This window comes from Glossina fuscipes, unplaced genomic scaffold (assembly GCF_014805625.2).
Source record: "Glossina fuscipes isolate IAEA_lab_2018 unplaced genomic scaffold, Yale_Gfus_2 61546, whole genome shotgun sequence".
NCBI lineage: Eukaryota > Metazoa > Arthropoda > Insecta > Diptera > Glossinidae > Glossina > Glossina fuscipes.
The window spans coordinates 892,355-914,302 of NW_024003757.1; the positions used below are offsets into that span (position 1 = coordinate 892,355).

Sequence of the window (21,948 nt, forward strand, 5' to 3'; positions counted from 1 at the left end):
TATATATATATATATATATATATATATATATATATATATATATATACTTTTTTATATATATTAACTTCTATCTATTCAATTGTAACAAATAATGTAATTTTGAAACTTATAATATTAGGTTCTTCGTACAGGAAAACACGACACAAAATAAAGCAAATGTTATTGTTTGCTTAAACAGATTGCGTCAATGATATCCAAATCTAAGATATGCCAAAAATATTACTCTTCAAAAGAGCTAATTATTGGCTCGTGAAATCTCCAGTGGCCTTTGCGAAAAATATCTATAAACATAATGAAGGTTATTAGAAAAGGTTATTTATTTAGAAGTGATTTCTTGAAAAAGTTAGTTCCGGTTGAAAAAAAAAATTTTCCGGCTGCTAGCACGATGATCAGGAAGAGTTATAGAAAGATCACCGCTTGCACGTATAAGGGCCATGCCCTGAGTGGTCGATCAAAAAAAAAAAAAAAAAAATTTGCGTAACACTTGTAATTCCGTTTCCTATTTATGGATACGGTTCTGGATAATGTTCCTATGGGAGCATAAGAATTGTAACAATTTTCAAAGAATGCACATACTAAATTAACCAGTACGAGTCCGTATTATCTCAAATAGAATAGATTAACGGAAAGAATGGTGCAGGTCGCTGAAAACTTTGCTTTACAGTGTAATGGTTATAAAACTAAGATTTGGTAAATATTGTTAGGGTATAGAAATATACCCACGAAGAAGTTAAAATGTAGCCAACAAGATTGTCAATGAGGTGGACAATAGAAACCATGACACCTGCAAATAACAATTGAAATTGAAATATGGAAACTGTGAACACTATTTTACTCACTTTGCCACATAATAATTCTGTAAAGTTCTAGGATCAGAATAGTGAAAGAAGGAAAGATTTTGAAAGAAAACATATGGGCTAAGGTTGGTATGGCTAGCAAAAAAGCAGTTAGTAAGGACAACATTCTTAGATCATACATTGTTGAAAACTATGTTGTCGGAATTCCTTTTTTCGTAGTCATGCTTTAAAGAAATTTTGTAAATTATTTAACTTTCACATGTATAATAATATAATGTTATAATGAATTGTTAAACAAAGAAAGAAATGTAGAGGAAATCGATATCGAATATATCAGTGTATAAGTCGTCATTAGTATAAGTACATAACTGTAGCACAAGAATCCTTGCCTTATACGCTTTTGAAGTCAATTAATTAGCATATAACACACTAAAAGAGTACAAAGCTGAAGCAAAAATGTGTGAAGACTACACATTAATATCTTTGGACGTACCGTGAGACTCAACTAGATGAAGCGCGTTAAATTCCTTCGGTTATTCACCTAACGAAGTTGGTAAGAAATATGACCTGAAGGAACCCATTATAACAAAACACTTGAAAACATAAATATTCAACAATAACGTTCTGTCAACGTCATCAACACTATGACGTTAGTTAAGATTTGAGGCGATATGGAGTTCTATATTACATTTTACTAAATTGATTCGGGCAATATCGCGTTGCCACGATGTAAAAGACTAAGTAAAACTGAAAGGACAAATGGCTCTTATTGCCTAAGAGGGTTAATATTATTCGCCATCAAAGACATTTTATTTCCCAAAAGCGTTGAGCTGCGTCACTACCGTTTTAGACAACATTTATTTCAGTACGATTTATTTAATTAAACATGTATCCGAACAGCATAATGAATGATATTTACTATTGATATTTCTGGGCTTAGAAAACCTCTGTTAATTCCTAAAAACTTATTGAAAGTGCTAAAAGTTAGCCCGATTATAGATAATTTTCGCAGCACAAAACACGATTTTTTTGTAATGTAAATAGCAGGTTGAACTGCGTGGAATGCAGACCCCTAGTTAACTTGGCATACTTCATCATATACACAGACAATGTGGATTGTAATTTTTATTATCAAATTTTTATTATAGAAACCACGTGGATTTTTACAATCCTACTACCTGTAGCACTATTGCCTTGATCGAAATAATGTTGTTAACTACAGTAATTTTTTTCACAATTTAGGCTCTGCAAAACGTAACTACTTTCGGCTATATTAGCAGATGCCGCGGTACGGTTTTTTTTAATTGGCTCTACACTGTCACTTTTCACAAATATGTGTTTTCATACCGTTAATACTGGCAAACTTACGCGATTGTAAGCTCATCTATGAGGAGAAAAATCACTATGGTTTTCCATAGTTTCAGTCGAATATTTACCATAACCAACTAAGATATCAGAGTGAAAAGCGATAATTTCATCAATATTATAATAGGAATATATGCTAAACGTACGCCAGAAGAGTCAATTGTATATTTGATAATAGCTATTTTAGTCTTGAGCTGTTTAGTCTTGATGAATAATATAACTATTCAATTATCACCTCACAAGCCCTTGGAAATTCAAAAGGTTCGACCCATGCAAACTTTTGGTTTGATCGAAGATATATACAAGCAACAGAATAAAAAAACTTGATGTTAGAGATATATGTTAAAATTGAAGGATTTGTCATCTTTAAATATCGATATAAAAATACAGTTTTTTAGTAACTTTGCTACCGTGCTTTAAACCTCGTAAATTCAGACTAAAAAACACAGAGACTTGAATATAATGACAATATGGGTTGCAGCGAATATGACGACGTAAGCCACATATAAAAATAATGGCGTATAAACCCGAAATACGTACTTACTTTTGATACCGCTATCAGAAATCATAACGAGCTCATATTTGGCTGCCTCATAGCCAGGATGCATATTATTAATCTTGGGATTTACGCCAACGTTTGAGCCGCCCAAAAATATGGAAGCTTCCACTTGTGGATATTTGGCTGTTAAAGATTCCACCAACTGAATAGCAGGATCAGTTTTGTCTTCAACGCAAAATAGCAATTCATACTGGAACAAATTAAGAATTTTATTTCTAAGTGATAAATGTCGAAGTTGTAGAGTAAACCGTAATTGTACAAAGTTAACAATAAGTAACTTAGCAAAACATAACCCTAGCACATTTTTTTTTCCAAGTCGAAAAGCGATGAATTTAACAAGGAAAAACAATATATAAATTTTAATAGAAGAAAAAGCCCTACAGGAATTCACGGAACAAAAGATCGGAAAAAAATTACGTTTGCATTGGAATTACATATACTACATACGCTATATACACTAATTAAAGTATTTCTTTTAAACTTCTAGAAAATTCAGATTATGCATTACAGGCCAAGAATATATTTACATGCCCAGTTTCTTTAGGCCTAAAAATTTTGCAGATTTGAAAGCGAACAGACATGTACTTTTTACAACAAATTAAAAGATACCGTTCTTCGGAAATGCGTATGAGTAAAATATTATTATTTAAAAAATATTGACGTTTGTAGTTTTATTTTGTTTGCTATAATAGCAAAAATTAATCAATTGGCGAACATCAGTTTGGCAACTCTGCGTGCGTCTTGTAGTCGCGTTTTTATTCTGTGCAAGAAATATTTCAATTTTTTTAGTGTATTTCTTAGCTTTTTTGCTTTATTCGTGTTTAATTTTAAAAAATTCTCTAAAAGGATAAAGGGTGAATTTAACGTATATGAATGTAATAACCATTTATGTGATAAAAACATTTTGGTTTATTGTAAGCAACAATTGAGCTCTCTTTTCGCCTGTTAATCTGTGTTTACAGTTTCTTTAGCTTTCGCTCTATATTTACAGTTGGCAGGGAAGTGAGAAATTTCCTTTAATTTTCCTGAAAATTTGTGCCCTGGAAAAAAATTTTTTTTTTTTTTTAGTTTCATTTTGTCATAAGCTACTTTTTTCGTTTTCAAGGGACATGGATTGTTTATTTACACCATGTCGTGCGAAAACTGGCCCTGAATCTGAACGATTCATTTCTTGTTGGCTGTGTGACCGTTTTGGACATGCAAAGTGTGCTGGTATTACCGGCCGTGCTGCTGATGCAGTCCTTGACCCTTCTAAAGGTTTACGATGGTCATGACCTGACTGCGGAAAGCCGTACATTGATTTCTACAAACTCTTCACGGAGACGAGAAATTGTTCTCAGTAGTGAGCAAAAATCTCGGCTCTTTGTGGGAGAAATTTGAATTAATCAAGACTCGGTTTGATGAGTGTCGTTATATTGCGCTCTCATTTTCCTCTCCAGCTAACAAAGTTTCAACTCGTAGCGTAGCGTCTGGTTCGTCACCTCTGAATTCTCCTAAGTCCGTTCCGTCGGTCCAAGTTAGCGATTGCTTAAAGTGTACAAAGAATGTTAGTGATTCTGCTACGGCTGAGTCGGTCGGTAACATAAAAGTTACAAAGAAAGCGGGAAGTCCTTCTGGCTTGAGCTATGCTGAAGTGGCAAGGGTATCTCCTCCCATTGATGTCACTCAATCTTCTCAGGCCTCATCGCCTAAAACTAATAATGATAACAGTAAATCGTCCCCTCCTCCTGGCTGCTCGAGTGTAAACGCTGGTCGCCAAACTGAGCACGTCGCACAAGGTGCTCGTGCAAGTGTGGTTACCCCTTCTATATTTTCTCCAACTCATAACTCCCCATCTGTCAACCCTGCTGCTCCTAGTACAGACAACATATGCTTGAAGGCAGTTCCTCCCAGAAAGGCAATATTTGTGTCAAGACTGGCACCAGATACATCACTTGATAACATAAAAAGTTGTCTGGCAGCGAAAGCCGCTTCTGTCAATTTAAAACGCAGTAGTATTTTCAAATTAGCTCCTTCCCAATCTAGAGCTATCTGAAAATATGGATTTGATGTTAAATAAACCATTGTGGCCGGTTGGATCGTTAATTAAGGAATTTATCCCTCGAGATCGACCCCGTAATGCTAATGCAGTAGCTCTTTCCCCCTCAAAAAACTAAATATTTCTTCAGGCTCATTTTCTCTCATTTATCAAAATGTTAGGGGCCTTCAAAAACTCGTTCTACCTTCCTAAATTCAGTGAGCACAGAATTTTCCTGTCTGGTCTTCGCTGAAACATTGTTAAAGCTGGATCTACATTCGTCGGAACTTTTACATAATTCGTTTCAAGTTTTCAGAAACGATCGATTGTTTCACAATGGTGGTGGTGTTTTAATTGCCATTTCTTCGGCAGTTCCCTCCTATTCACTTGAATTTCCAACTACTCCCGACGTTGAATTTATTACCATTCGACTGAAATTTCCTAATAAACACTTATATTTGACCTGCTCCTATATTCCCCCAAATTCGAGTATCTCTGTATATATGAAGCAGGCCGCCCTCATTTGTGAAGTAGCCAAGCAATCTAAACCTACCAACATAGTCATTGCGTTGGGGGACTTCAGTTTGCTTCAAGTCACTTGGTGTTGCAGTGATAGTTCGAGCTGTTTGATTCCTACCTCAATCTCTGGTACAGCCGTTGTGTTCTTTAATGAATTATTTGACCATAATTTAGTTTAATACAATGGTACCCCTAATTGCAATGGAAGATTGCTTGATCTTTGCTTTGCAAATTTTTCTGAGATTTGTGTTAATCGTTGTCTTCCGTTTAGTTTACCTGAGGATCCATAACATCCAGCATTGGGTATTTCCTTTCATTACAAGCATGTTGGTTCGTTGAACTTCCATAACGTTCCAAATTCATATTTTTCGCATAAATTTTATGATTTCCATAAAATCAATGTTTCCATGCTAAAATCACATCTTTCGCATATTGTGCTTGATTTCTCAGTGGGAAATATCGATAGCTTATTATCGTCGTTCTACAATACATTAAATTTAGCTATTGCTGCATCTGCTCCAATCAAGCAGGTGTCCCCTCTGGTTTAATAAGACAATTAAATATTACAAGAATAGGAAAAACACGCTATTCAAAATATATTCGAAAAGTGGCTCTGCGCTCGACTATTTCGCTTACTCGGTGGCGAGGCATACATTTAACTCCTTCAACCACTATTATTAATGCAGATGCCTTCAGTCCATTAAATCCTCTCTGTTCGCTAATCCTAAATACATTTTCAAATTTGTTAACTCTTAAAGAAAAATTTCCACATATCCCTCGTATGTTTCTTTTAATGGGTCTGATTCCTCGAATGATTTTGAAATCTCAAATCTGTTTGCTGAGTATTTCCGACGAAACTTTTCGATTGCTAATTTCGATTTATCAGCAAACTATCCATATCCGATTTCTAATTTAATTTCAATTCCTAACTTTGTTATATCTGAAAAGGACGTTTTTGTAGGTTTGAGCTCTCTAAAATATAACTGTTCGCCTTGACCTGATGGAATCCCCTCATGTGTACTTATATCTTGTGCTGGCGAGCTATATGGTGTTATCTCAAAGATTTTTAACAAGTCCTTGAATTCAGGTGTTTTCCCTTTGTGTTGGAAGACTTTTTTCCTTATTCCTATTCACAAAAATGGTAGTAGGCAACTTGTAGAGAACTACAGAGGCATTGCCAAGTTGAGTGTTTTGCCTAAACTGTTCGAGCGAATTATGGCTCAGCATATAGCCTTTTCCATGAAATCGTATATTTTTCCTCTCCCACATGGTCTTCGAAAGAGAAGATCTACAGTCACCAACTTGTTAGAGTTTACTTGTCATGTTTTCAAGGCTTTTTCTAGTGGCTCTCGCACAGATGTTATATACGCTGATTTAAGCAAAGCGTTTGATTTGGTTAACCATAGACTACTTATCTTCTATCCAAGCTTCTGGCTTACCTTTCTTCTTAGTGGAATGGTTAAGCTCTTATCTGCATGGTAGATCATTCAGGGATCTGTTTAACTTCATCACCTTGGATGAATTTCCCATGACGTCTGCCGTACCTCAAAGTAGCCACTTAGAACCCATTTTATTTAAATCATACATCAATGATTTGCCTTCGGTGATTAAATTCAGCGAGATCTTAATGTATGCTGATGATGTGAAACTGTTTTCTTCCTTTTCCGTAGAATCGCAATCACATCATCTTCAGAGTGATTTGAATAATTTGGTTGCATGTTCAATCTTCTGAAACTAAATCTAAATAAATGTAATAAGCTTTCTTTCTCAAGAAGGAAGTCGTTCAGTACTCAATATTTCATTGATTCGCACAAGTTGGCAGACGTCGATGCTTTCACAGATTTAGGCGTTCTATTTGATTCTAGGTTACGTTTCAATTTGCATATTGAACTCTCGTTAAGCAAAGCTAGGTCCGCGCTTGGTTTTATAAAGAGGTGGTCCAAAGAGCTTGATGATCCCTCCATTACGAAAAGGCTGTACATGTTTTTGTATAGACCCAGACTCGAGTATGCCTCAGTTGTGTAGTCTCCTTCATATAGGTGCTATTTAGATTCAATTGAATCTGTTCAAAAGCAATTTTTGTTGTTTGCCCTTGGGAATTTAGGTGGATTCCGATTGCCCCTCTTCCACCCTATGAAAATAGGTTACTTCTGTTATCCTTACCGTCACTGGAGAAACGTAGATTCGTTCTTGGGGTTTCCTTCGTAATCAAATTAATAAATGGTGCAATTGACTCGCCCGCATTACTTCGTGAGATAGGCTTAAATGTTCCTAACCGCTTCTCTACGCACTTTATCTTGATAAAGCTTAGTCAATGCAAATATAATTACAAACTGTTTAACCCGCTCAGAGTTGTTTGCAAGAACCTAAATGACGTCTATTACTTATACTCGTTAACGGACTCTTTAAAGCAACACTGCTTAATACGCGCGATTTACCTATGTCGTACTTGAATTAAATTTTAACTTTAAAAAGTGATTATAAGTCGTAAATTAATTGTATTATCGGTTGCCAAGCTTATGCATGTTTGCGATGGCTTAGGGATTCACTTGCAATTTGGTCCTGTACCGGTTGTGGGTGTGGCTCTATGCTGGTTGTGTACATGCTTTTTTTCTTTTTTTTTTCCTTCTTATTTGTTTTATTGTACTTATACTAAGTTTTAATATTAATTAATTTAAGAGTCAATTGAACTCGACTGCCATTTTGTTTTAGTTGAGTTTCTAGTATAAGTGGAACAAATAAATAAATAAATAAACATATAAAAGATTTTCTAAACGCATCAAGAACAAATAACGCAGAATAACCAAAACCAGCTATATCTTGGAAAAGTGGGTCTCTCTACAAAGAGCTAAATGAGGAAGTGTAAGCAAATAGCAACTAAAAAAATCGAATCTGGTATGAAAAGACAACACCTTAAAGAAATAAAAGCATTGTGGAAATAATTACACTAAAAAAAATGGTGATATAATTACCAAATATTAATGTTCTAGAGTGGTATAACCTGTGAGGAACTCATGTCGTATCTTCATTCTGCCTTGTATGCGTTTCGGTTGGGTGGAAAAAGCTGGATTTATATTTTTTTTAAGTTATAGTAAATAGTTGTAGAAGGCAGTAAGCTAGGACTATGCAGTCATTTATCAAGGGCGAGATATGAACATCTCAGACAAAGTTGGTAGCATCGACCTTTTCTAGAAGTCAAAAATAATTTTTTCCTTGTACGCGGCGGTAGACGTATGTGCGGCATAGTAAGAAACCAAATTTTTAAGTTACTTCTTTTTTAAATTTTTTGCGAAGCTAACACCTAAGGAGAAACTGAGAAGGTTCGAAACCTTTCATACATCTGTGTTATATATTATAAATTATTGTCATAAAACTTCATAGAACAATCTTAACGTGTATGTTCTCCATCAGTGGAAATAATAGCACTAATATTTAATATGTTATGAAATAGAGACTTCCGCGTTTTCAATTTTTTATGAACTTGGAGATCAAAAAACGCTGAAATTAAAGGCAAACAAATTATAAGACGAGGTGAGGACGCCCTCTTGTTAATTCGGTCCTGCACTTATAAACTATTCTATGGAAAGACCCTGTTATCCGGAGCTTCTCCGTTCCCGAAGGAAAACACCTCAAAATTTGCACTTTTTACAAATAATTCGACTTTGTGATACGTTAAAGTTGTCGTGCGATGCGTCGCGTGATTTGTCAGAGTTCTTCACCTCTGTCTACGAATATCAATGGGGAAATTTCTAATCAGGTTACACATATAGGGTATACGAAAGGCTGATATGATTTGGCGCTGCGATACTTTCAAGATAGTAAATGTTGCAAATGGATGTTGTTATTATACCCATTATTTCACATTATTTCAAGCAAATGAATCGAAATGGTAGATATTTCATTATAAGACCATCGTTGCCAAACATTCGGTCATGACCGAACCATCACCACTATCATTAAAAAGAACGAAGAAAAGGAAAAGAAGTAAGTGAAAGCTTATATGTTGTATGTATTATATTTTGTACGTATTGTACTTTATGAGTAGCAAGCAAAAAACACGGAAAGTGAAGGTGTTCACAGGTTTTGTTAAATAGGCGTGTGGGCACTGCTGGCAGTTTAGGCCATTTCCACTTTTTTTTACGCATTTGTAAGCGACATTTTCTTTTTGCGAACGGGAAAATGTGTACCACAGATACTACACAGTTGGACAGACGAACGGACAAACAAGTGGGCAGATAGACAGGCGGGCATGGTTACGTGCTTTCCGAATGTGAAGCTGGCCAATGACATATGCAGCATGGTGATATCGAAGCAGTTGAACCACAAATGATTTCTAATTTGCGTGCAAAATTTTCTGTACAATTATACGCCAGCCAAACTGTCGCAAATGTTGTTAGCTTACGAAATTGAAAATTATGACGTTTTCTCCTATACCAAATTCTTATATAAGAAAGTTTTTAATGGTCTTCGCTGGCTAAAAATTTTTTGTATTTCTAATTCGTGTGGCATTCCAGGAAGTGTTTCCGTTAGGTGCGCGGTGATTGGAGTTAAATCAATTGTTTAGATCCTTCGTTTGTGTAATTTAATATTTTCCCGGATATCTGGGAATGTAGTTACCCTTCCATACGTTCGGCAGAAGGCAATCCTTGAAAATTATAGAGGTGCTGCCAAATTTTCCCTAATAACTAAACACTTTGAAAAATTTACGGGACGAATTATATAATTTGTAAGTCTATATTTACGATTACTTGAATAATGTTATGTGTCAAACAAACAAGATGTATATGTTATATGCGTAGTATATGCAATGAAGAACCTTACATATCGGTTGTTTGCTACTACAGATGATGACATTGATATTAAAGATGATAAAGTTAATGAGCTTGATAACGTTGGGAAGACGTGAACTTAGTATTGCTATTTTACAGTTTAAATTCTCAGTAAATACAAAAATTCAGCATGAAATTGAACGAAGCCCCTTTACTCACCCTGTTTTTAGTTACCGCTTTTTTATCCAGATTGCGAAAATGGCGTCGCAAGATACTAATGAAGCACTTGTTGTTGTTTATGGATTGTTTGGACTTCTCCTTTAATTGCATTTCTCTGTTTTGCTCAACTGCATACATATTATGTATACACACATTTCGCAGCGGCAACTCTGTACAAGCGCTGTGACCATATTTTTCTCTTTTTGCAAAAAAATTTTGCAATTTCTTCTTTATTGCTTTATACGTTTTTAAAAGTGTTCAAATTTTTTAAAATATATTGAACTTTTTGGGTGTTTATTGCTAAAACTGATCATCGCGGATACCCTACGTGTTTTCATTAAATCCAAAAAAAAAAAAAAAAAAAAATTGAAAACATTTGACATTATCCTCAGTAGTTTCCCAAACCTTTTTAAGTAAGTAGTTATTTCACAAATAAGTAAATAATAGACAACCATAAGGAATAATGGCCCCGGGACCGCCAGATAAAAACTCGAATAGATTTCATCTATTAGCTGACACATCCCCCCAAAGAAAGAAAATCGTGCCTAGTAAGCCTTTAACTCCAACTCCTTTTAATGAAAAACGTGTTCCACCATTAACCAAAAACCATATTGCGAAACCAGTTACATCACCCGCCAAAGATAATATTGAAAAAACCAAAGCAACACCAAATATTGAAAAAATTAAAACAACAACATATATACTAAAATCTAATATACTAAATTCTGCAGAATCTCCTGCTCTCAACTTTACTCAACAAATTACAAGTGGTAATGAATCCATTCTTTCATCCATTAATCAACATTCAACTTCAAATTATTCACGTGCGCCCACTCATTGCGCTTCAAATGTACCAAACCACCTAAGTGCAGATTATTCAGCTGGTAGAAATAAATCATTCACGAAAAATTCCTATAGCGACCTTCTCGACAGAGACGCTGACATGTCAACTTAACCCTCCCTCCACTCTGCTTACATGTCATTACAATTAAATAAAGTTTTTAAAATTCTACAATGGAACATTAAGGGACTTATTAATAATTTTGATGAACTCCGTACACTCATAAGTGATTTTAATCCAACCTTTTTATCGCTTCAAGAAACCCATTGTAGAAGCTCTTTTAATCCTGTTTCACCCAAATCATATACTGGATACTTCACGAATGCTGATCAAAATTCATATTCCAAACAAGGAGTTGGTGTTTTTATAAAATCAAATATACCTCACAAACGCATAAATTTTAGCTCAAACATACAAGCCGTAGCGATACAAATAATGTTAAACATAAAATTTACAGTGCTTTCGCTCTATATCCCACCTTCGCAATCGTTTTCTTAGCAAGAACTCTACAATTTATTCTCCGTATTCTCCCCCCCCATTAATAATATGCGGCGACTTTAATAGTTGGAATACCATCTGGGGCTCAACAGTGAACAATACTCGCGGTACTGTTTTAGAAAAGGACTTTTTTCAAAGCAACCTTTGCGTTTTAAATGATGGAAAACCAACGCACTTTTCAAGTCATCATACATTTTCACATATTGATTTAACTTGTTGCTCTCCATCACTTCTTCCTTTGGTGTTCTGGTCTATTTCTGATGATCTACATAATAGTGATCACTTTCCAATCATAATCGATCTTAAACTTTCAACGTCCTCTGCTACTCCAGCAAAACAGGCCAAATTCCTCCTAGATAAAGCGGATTGGATCAACTACTCCAAACAGATGAAGTCATTTTTGAATTCAAAGCCATTTAACGGGAAGTGCAACCATGATGCTGCTATTATGTCTAAAGCGACTCGCACGGCTGCTCATCTTTCTATTCCTCAATCCAACATCTCTTTTAAACGAGCTAGGGTTCCATGGTGGAACAACACGCTTTCGTTTTTGAGGAAAAATAAAATGGATCTATGGCACCGCTTTAAGAGATGTCCTGATCAGAATCACTTGTTATTATACAAAAAGACCAATGCTCTATTCAGGAAGGAATTACGGAAATCAAAGGCACTTAGTTTCGAACTTCTCGAGACGAATTCACAGAAATACATCAATGAAAGTTGTCTGGAACAAAATCAACAGACTTAATGGGACTTCAAACCTGAACCAAATTTCTGCCACCTGCACTCCCAATGGAACTTTAACTGACGCAGATGAGATTTCTAATTACTTTGGAAAAGTGTGGTGCGAATACTCCTCTGACAGCAACTTTTCCAGTGCTTTCATCGAAAATAAAAGTACTCCAATATCTCTTTCAAATAATATTGATAGATGTGCCGTGTTCCTGAAAAATTGCATATCCACCTTAGAACTTGGAAGTTGTCTCTCCAATTTGAAGGGGAAGACACCTGGTCTAGACCGCATCTCATACCAAATGATCAGCGCTATGTCAAAATTTAGTAAAAGGAAATTACTGGACCTATATAATACCGTATTTTTGACTGGCCATATACCCTATATGTGGAAACTGGCAACAGTTGTTCCAATTCCAAAGTCAAAAAATGCCTCCATCGCATCGGACTATCGCCCAATCTCTCTTTTATCTTGCCTCTCAAAGGTATTAGAAAAGATTATGGCATCTAGATTATCAGATTATCTCCCAATTTCTCTTTTATCTTGCCTCTCTAAGGTATTAGAGAAGATTATGGCATCTAGATTATCTTGGTTTCTTGAGTCCAAGAACCTGATAACAAAGCAACAAGTTGGTTTCAAGCGGGGTAGAGGGTGCTTCGACGATCTGTTACATATTGATTATTTTACAAGCAAAGCAATTTCCGAACGAAATCATTTAAGAATTCTCTCAATTGACTTGACAGAGTTATTTTTCATGTTATTTTAAGACCCTTGAAATCATGGAATGTTCAACCCTAATTTTTCAACTACATCAAATCATTCATGTCGCATCGGCGGTTTAAAGTTAGAATCAACAATCATGTCTCTGATTCCTTTCCGCTAATGAATGGCATTCCGCAAGGATCTCCTCTTTCTGTCACGCTTTTCCAAATCGCCTTCAACGAAATTAGCGAAATTCTTTGTCGTGTACCAAGAGTGGAACATTGCCTCTACGCAGACGATGTATACATTTTTACAAAAGAAAAAGACAACACGAAAGCAATCAACATCCTCGAATCTATTGCATGTGAGATCTCCACATGGGCAAACTCGTCGGGGGCTAAAATTTCCATACAAAAATCTAAAAAAATGCACATTTGTCGAAAGCAGATTTGCGATGCAGGAAATCTACTGATGCATATTAATGACTTACCAGTACTAAATGAGCCGACTCACTTTTTCCAACAAATATCGTTGGAAAGCACACTGTCTGCGGTTGAAAAACTCTATTTTAACAAAGCTGAATTTCATACAGTACGTTGCTTGGAGAAGCTATGCGCATATTAACACTATTGCTTATCTTACCAAAATGCTTGTGTTAAGCAAGATTAACTATGCTTTGATAATTTATGGCAATAGCTGCAAATCTAATATCAACATCCTTAAACCGGTCTACCACCAAGCAGTCAGAGCAAGTTGTTATGCTTTTCGGACGACGCCCATAAATAATATTATAATCGAAACTAGTCTCCCAACTTTAGAAAATAGACTTTATGAGTTAAAAGCCAAAATAGTCCCCAAGCTTCTTAATTCAAACAAATCTATTCTCGGTGATGACGTGAGAAAGATTATTATTGCGAAGAAAATTCCAAAGTCACCATCTGCAATTGACTATTGTTTGTACGTCGCAAAGGAATTGAACATTCCCGTAAAAATTTTCCGCTCTTTGGTTTTAAACCTCCATAGATTTTGAAAGTCTGGTCTTTTGACATTTCGCTGTCTATGCACAAGAAAGAAAATACTCTAAATTACGTCTTCAGGAATCTAATAGCTGAAAAAACCCAAATATTGGAAAGTCCTGGCTGCAATCTTTTATACACAAACGGCTTAAAATCTTCTGATCTGCCCCCTGCTTGTGCCGTGGTTGATGCTACAGGACCACATATTTCACGAAAGTACTTCAACTTTCACAACCGAAGCCAGAGCTATCCTTCACGCTGCGAACCTTGCCCATAAAAACAAATTCAAAACCATCATTGTTACCGACAGTTTGTCTGTATCACAAGCTATTCGGAATCCTTCGATTTCGAGATGGAGCACCATCAACAAATTAAGGAATATAATTACAACACCCGACGGAAAAATTAAAATGTTATGGATACCAAGTCACATCGGTTTATTGGGAAATGAGCAGGCTGATCGAGCGGCAAAGCATGCTGCTTCTGTTCTTCTAATTATTGATGAGGTCATGGAAAAGTTGGATCTTCAAAGATACATTGGAAGAGTAGTAAAAGAGAAAATTGCAGAAGGAAATTTACAATACCATCATCAACACTACTCTTTTATTAACCCCACCTTTATATCCAACCAATGTTGAGAAAACCAAGATCCAAAAATTTTCGAGAATTCGCCTTGGTCATACAATTGCAACTCACCAATGAATCCTGAAGAAGTCTTCTCCCCCAATCTGCTGTAGTGGACAAACTCTTACTATAAAGCACATTCTCTGCGACTGCCTCAACTTTTCCTCGGCTAGAAGTATTGCATTTGGAACGATTAACCCTTTGGACATTCTACAATCAGCTTCAGAACAGAATATCAATTCAATACAGTACTTTTTTAATACTACTAAGCTCATTATCTAATATCCATTTATTTAAATTAGAGCCGATAGCCTGTGTTGCTAGTGCTCAATGTCTTTTTTTTTAGTCTAAGAATTTATTTCATTAGTCTAAAATTATAATAATAATAGGAATATATATGCACAACATTCCTTTACACATACCATCTACATATTCATCTACATTTATATACATATATATGTATATAACTGTCTACATAAGTATTCTTCATACATTTTTAAATATTAATTTTATTGTTCCATTTTTTTTCACTATACACAAAAAAAAATTCGTATTTTCTTACTTAAAAAAAAAAAAATAGTCTGTTGTTCTTGTAAAGTCCTTTGGAAGCACAATACTCAAGTCCTACTGGTACATTTCGCACTTATACCAATCGCCTGCATCATGCAAATATCCCTATTCATTAAGATAATTTTATTGTGCACTTTTTCCACAATTTTTAAAAAAAACAAAGAAAGCCAATTGATTTTTCCAAGTTTTTCTATGTGTCCAAAAACTAGTTATCTTCTTCTTTTCTTTTTTTTTTTTTTTTCTTATTTCAAACGTCAGTCGTCTCTGAAGACGTGAGATTAACAACCAGATCATCTGCATGGTTGTATTTTTAGCAAACGTTAAAAAAACATAAAACCAATGTTGCCCGTCGGAGATCAATAAGCTAGACGCCATTTTGGTATGGTAAAGGGAAACCTAAGCCTCGAAGTGCGAAAATATAGTTTTCGAAGAACTGCAGAAAAGTGAGTAGGCTATGTTTTTTTTTTGAAAGAAGGAAAAAACAGAATTTTTGGAAGAGAGTCTGTTTTGAGTGTTGGATTTACATGTCAATTTTCCTGAAAATAAACGAACTCCATTTTTTTTTTTTTGTGAAGAAAAACGCCTCTGAGTTCAAACAAAAATTTGTTCAAAAATTCTCGCTTAGAAATATAAAGTCTTTAGGAAATTTAATTGTGAAATTCAAGATTCTATAAGAAAATTGGTTTAAGAACTAGGAGAAGAAGAAACAGAAGAAAGCTGACGAAAACAGAAAAAGAAAGCTGTGACAAAAAGTGAATTATATTCAGAAAAAAAATTGAATTATCTGAAAAAGTGAAACATTGCAGCTTGGGAAAAGAAACAACGTTACCTCCCACTGTGTAGTTCATCGCACTCAGGGAACAAGACCACAGACTCCGACTCGATTCCACCTCATAATTTGACTGTTTATCATCTCCCAGTCTACAAAACTCAATTCGCAAAATATGATGCGGCGACAAAGTTGCACCATCTCTCTCTCGAAAGTGGGGACACTTAAAAAACCCCAGGGCCAGAGCTATGCCAACATCAGAAATATTCTTTCGGTTGTGGAAACTAGTACCGCTCGTTTAAAATGGATCCGAAAATTATAATCATAGTCAAAAAAGCAATTGTTTGACTGGTTTCCCAACGCAAACGCAACGTCGATGAACTTCGTCAATTGAATGTTACTGACTGTCACAATCTAAGGCCTAATTTTGATTTTACTCTTACCAATCCTTTAATCTGTTTAATTTTTTTCTTTTAAAATTATAAAAATTCCTTTTTTAATTCATAACGCGAATGTACATTCGGCGAGTCTTAAAAAAAGTGACTTGAATTATATCGTTAATTAAATTCGTTATTTAATATTAAAATTTTAATTCATTTTTTTTTTACCTCAACAACAATTAGTGACTTTGTCTTTTACACAATTGTCATTATTGATTAGTCTTATTGATTTTTCTTAATATTAAAATGTTTGTTAACTAATTTACTTTGTTTGTTACTGACTGGCGAAGTAGATTTACTCTTTACACGCTCATATACACACACTTCCAATTACAACACGTAACGATAATAAAAATTCTCTAGGGCTAATTTATCGTATGCACCCCCCAATCACGGCGAGCAAGTCAAATTTTGTTAAAAGCCTTTGAGTATGCCACAGAGCTTCAAGGTTGTTTGTCCATATTGGGCTTCCAATCAGTGAATGCGTACCCTACTCCAGACCCTACTATTAAGATAACATATATAACATACACAATATCTGTTATCTTGTTATAATATTTCTATGCAAATTTCGGTTTAACTGTCAACCGAATAGGCAAACATCGCGACTATCAAGCTAATGGTCACGAACTCACCTCCCGGTGCAGTAGAGTTTACTTTAGCCATAGCTATAGTGAGTGCTCAGTCGGCGTAACACACATTGACTAGGCACACATAGACTAGGCTGCGACCGCCACTTCCCTATTTCTTTGTTTCTTTTTTTTTATTACACGAATAGGGAACATACCCTGAGTGATCGGCCATATTAAAAAGTAAAAAAAAGTTTTCTTCTAAACAATTGTCTTCTCCTGAGAAAGGTTGCAAATGCCATATACGCTTTTAGCAGCGTAAGGATATCAAAACTGTTTTGTCGATTTTTTATGAAAGCGGAAATACGTTCAGCTCTGATAACAATTGAAAATTAATTAAATATGTTTACTGAAATTCATTTTAAAACAAAATATACTCGAGAGCAAAAATATGGCACACCCCTTTATTTTCACTTCGAACATAAATATATATTAAATTAAATTTAGGTTGCCAACATAAGTTAATTAAGCTAGAGTGCACACTGTCAGCTGTTGGAAAACACCTAATATTTATACTTGATGTTCAAGAATATTGCTTTAGCAACAAAACAATGGAAATACTCAAAATTGTTCATTTCTGCGATATTGCGCAGGTATGAAAGGATAAGGATCGAATTATATATGATATATAATGAAGCTTCAAGAGCTAACAGTGAGCTTTAGTTTAATTTAAGTTATGTTTGCAACCTAAATTTAATTTAATAAATGTTTAGTTTCGAAGTAAAAATGTAGCGACCGTTCGACGTTGTTTGCTCTCGACTGTGCTAGACTTTAGCCAGAAGTCATTGATGAGAATGGGAGCTCTAGTAAGAAGGAAACCACTTAACTATTTTAGTAAAGGAAATTTTCTTTTTAAGATTTAAACACGTAGAGATCTTGGTATACTTTCTTGAATTTTTTTCTTAAATGGTTAAATATAAGATTGGTTTACCCTTGGTGAATTCTTTCACTACGTAATTAAGATTGATTGATTAGCGTGGAGTTTGTACACATAATACCATCGCGACAAAAAAGAATGACAAAATTTATCATTCGAAACCATCATTTCGTAACAACACATTTTATAAATTTGGTATATAACTAATATTCGCAACAACTCCATAATATAAAAACAAAACGAAATTCATGTAAGTGGTCCACTATACATCAACAGAGACCGTAATATTAAAAATATATCGCATAAGCTTGGAAAGGCGCTTACCAATTACCATCCGGTCAAAACATAGTCACTAATCTTAACAATGGAATATTGTGCTTTGCTTCTGATAGCATAAATTTCAAATATACGTCAAACGATCATGACAATAATAGCAAACATTTTCTTTTCACAAATTTGTTAAGGGCTCAGAGTTTGGGTCATCAACTTTGTCAAGTTCTGAGAATTTACGTCATCGACTCCATCGTATTTACTTTATGTACATAAGGTATATATGTACAATTATGTATATATTAGTTTGGGGAAAAAGAAATCCATTATTTTTTCGGTAGATGGCTGCACTGATAGATTTCTCGTAAAGTATCGATCAAACAATTTCAGATTTATGCTCGTTGGAAAGGTGACATTTCGCAGTAAAAGAATTCTTTTGCTGGTTTTTGTTTGGTGCATTCAGTTGTGAGTTACAGGGTGTTAAAAATGGAAGTGAACAAAGAGAAAATTCGGTACATTTTACAGTTTTTCTTTGACAAAGGCGAAAATGCAAGCCAGGCGGCTAAAATTGTGAACGGTGTTTATGGTTCCGATACTGTAACAGCCAATTATGCGCAATTTTGGTTTCGTAGATTCCGTTCAGGAATTTTTGATGTTAAAGATGCACCTCGCACAGGTAGGCCGGTCGTCGAAAATGTCGATAGAATCGGAGAAATGATCGAAGTTGACCGGCATGTTAGCAGTCGTAACATCGCCCAGGAGCTAAAAATCGACCATAAAACAGTTTTAAACCATTTACACAAAGCTGGATTCAAAAAGAAGCTCGGTGTTTGGGTGCCACACCAATTAACAGAAAAAAACATGATGGATCGAATTTCCATCTGCGAAGCCTTGGCCAAACGGAATGAGATAGATCCATTTCTTAAACGGATGGTGACTGAAGATGAGAAATGGATCACATACGATAACTCTGTGCGAAAACGATCGTAGTCAAAAAGCGGTGAAGCACCTCAAACGGCCAGGAAGGTTTTGCTATGCATTTGGTGGAACTGGAAGGGGATTATTTATTATGAGTTGCTTCCATATGGCCAAACGCTAAATTCTGATCTCTACTGTCAATAACTGGAGCGTTTGAAGATAGCGATTGACCAGAAACGGCCAGAATTGGCCAACAGGAGAGGTGTCGTGTTCCACCAGGACAACGCTAGGCCACACACATCTACAGTAACTCGCCAGAAACTTCGGGAGCTTGGTTGGGAAGTTTTAATGCATCCGCCATACAGTCCGGACTTGGCACCAAGCGATTATCATCTTTTTCTTGCATTGCAAAATTTCTTTAATGATAAAAATTTGGAATCTAGGGAGGATTGTGAAAATCGACTACTAGAGTTTTTTGCAAATAGAGACCAGGACTTCTATGAGAGAGGCATTTTGAAGTTAGCTTTAAAATGGCAACAAATCATACAACAAAACGGTGCATATTTGACCCAAATCGGACAATCCAAAGCATGTTAAATAAAGTCCTGAAGTTCATATAAAAATAATGAATTTCTTTTTCCCCAAACTAATATATATATAATTTGTTTAATACGTAACATAATTTATGTGATCATACTTGTATACAAATTATTTAATCCGTTCCCTTGAATATAGATTCATTGATATTATTTTGCCTATTGAAAGTGATATGAATTAAAAGGAAAAGAAATAAACAAATAAATACGTGTTAAATTTTTTTTTTTTTAACGTGAGAGAAAAGCAGGTTAGCAGGCCATCGGAACCATCTTCGGGGCCTCACATTAGAAATCATCGGCCGAAATAGGCCATAAATAGGGTAGGGTAGAGAGTGCCAAGATCTGCCGGTTCGGTAAGTAGGTTTCGTCCGTGCGTTTGTTCTCACGCGGCATTTAAAATAAGTCCTAAAAACAATATCCTCAGTAGTTCGATATTTAGATTTGATTATTACAGACATTATGCGTTACAGTTTCCCAATTTGTGATTTCCGATAGGATATGCAAGATTTAAGTCATTTTGCTACGTCTGCCTTCATTGAATGCTGCACGAATCGTTCGGTTTAACTTAAGATTTTGAATCAGGGTATAATAAGTTATGCATAATATCAAATATGTTCAATCACAAAAAAGTTCTAAATTTAAATTTGTTAATTCGAATTTTTTCGAAAGAACGCTGTTTGATGAGGATTGAAGCAAATCAGATTCATCAGATATTTGATTTCCTGTCAATGACCAGTAATCAACACCGCTCGGCATTATTATTTTTTCCTTCGACATATCTAATGCCGGTACTATGTTGCCCAATATAGTCTAATTGGCGTAGTTGCCTTGTAAAAACATTGTCTAATTTTTGCCAGAAAGCAAGCGTAAGGCGCTTGTGGTCCGTATAGATGGTAAATGAGCGGTTTTCCGAGAAGTAATGGAAATGTACTTAAGATTAGAATATATTGCTTGTAGTTCACGATCGTAAGTGTTAGAATGGCGTTGTGTTTCCGTCAACTTTTCTGAGAAAAATCCAAGTCATTCAATCAATCAAATGATATCAAAAACAGTCAATAAATTATTGCTGTAAAACTGCTCCCGCACCAAAACCTGAGAAACCGTTCTTAAGTGATAGAGCTGATGCTTCGATCCGGTAGAACAGAACCACAATCGAATGGGTCTTAGTCCGTCTGTCTAAATTTTTCGTTTATCGTTTATCATCTGACCTTTTTTTAAATCAACGGTTTGTGTCAAGGCTTCTTTGGGGATGAGCCTTCGTTAAAAAATGAATTAAACGAAGAAATCGGCTAAGGGAATATTCATTTCCTGATGGTTCGTATTTTTCTACTGCTATTCCGCGTTCTGGGGTAGTAATCCTTATGGTATTATTAAATATCCTAAGAAAAACAATTCCATTTTCCCGAATTCGCACTTTACAACGTTTCTTGTCAACCATCTTAATCGATTAAAGAATATCTTGAAGTGTTCTTTATTCTCTTCTAAGTTTGTAGAATGTTGCCAATGTAGACATAACAAAAGCGAGGACTTTTACGACTTCGTACCTAAACTGTTGAAATGTTTGCGTAATGTCTTTAAATTACATGAAAACAGAACGATATACTATTTGAGGATATGAGGAAGTTTTAACCGAGAACACGTAACATAAAACTAGGCGTGTTCTTTGGGCGTCGACAAGCAACCCAAAATGCTCTAAAAAGTAAGAACCGATAACTGGTTATGAAGCATCTGCAATTATGAATTTCCATATAAAATGTGGTCTTAAATTAAGGTTTAATAGCAAAATATTTTGTCTATAAGTGATGGTAATTTCTTATTTAAGGCTTAAATTTAGAATTTTTTTGGTTTAGAACATTTTTGATGGGTCTAGAACGTTGTTTACTCCAGCTGCGGCTTTTAGTTTATTTCGTATGCGGTCTTGGCACTTAATTCCATCGATACGTTTAAATAACTCAGTGATTTGGACCTAGATATTACAAAGCGTTTCATTCAAATTCGTTGAGATCACTGTGCATATCGAAGGACGAACTAACTGGTCACAAATTTTGTCTGCCATAAGCGCGAGTTTGTCTAAATTGCTGACTTACAACATGGGTTTAATCGTTGACGGTAAGCGTTGAAACCATATTTAAGGATTTTCGTAAATGGACTGACGCTTTTCCGGAATAATGTTGACGTATTTCACGTAAAAACCGTAAAGGTTTTTTATCACCTAGATGA

The 21,948-nt window shown here is 35.2% G+C and overlaps 1 protein-coding gene across 2 annotated transcripts in view; it reads right to left on the minus strand.

Annotated features, from left to right (window-relative positions):
* LOC119643731 (ceramide glucosyltransferase) overlaps positions 1–21,948 on the minus strand; it is a 103,487-nt gene that overhangs the window by 46,026 nt on the left and 35,513 nt on the right. For both annotated transcript variants that reach the window (XM_038043175.1, XM_038043174.1), the window contains one exon: positions 2,707–2,911. In XM_038043175.1, the coding sequence (XP_037899103.1) occupies positions 2,707–2,911 (205 nt within the window). The remainder of the gene's footprint in view (positions 1–2,706; positions 2,912–21,948) is intronic.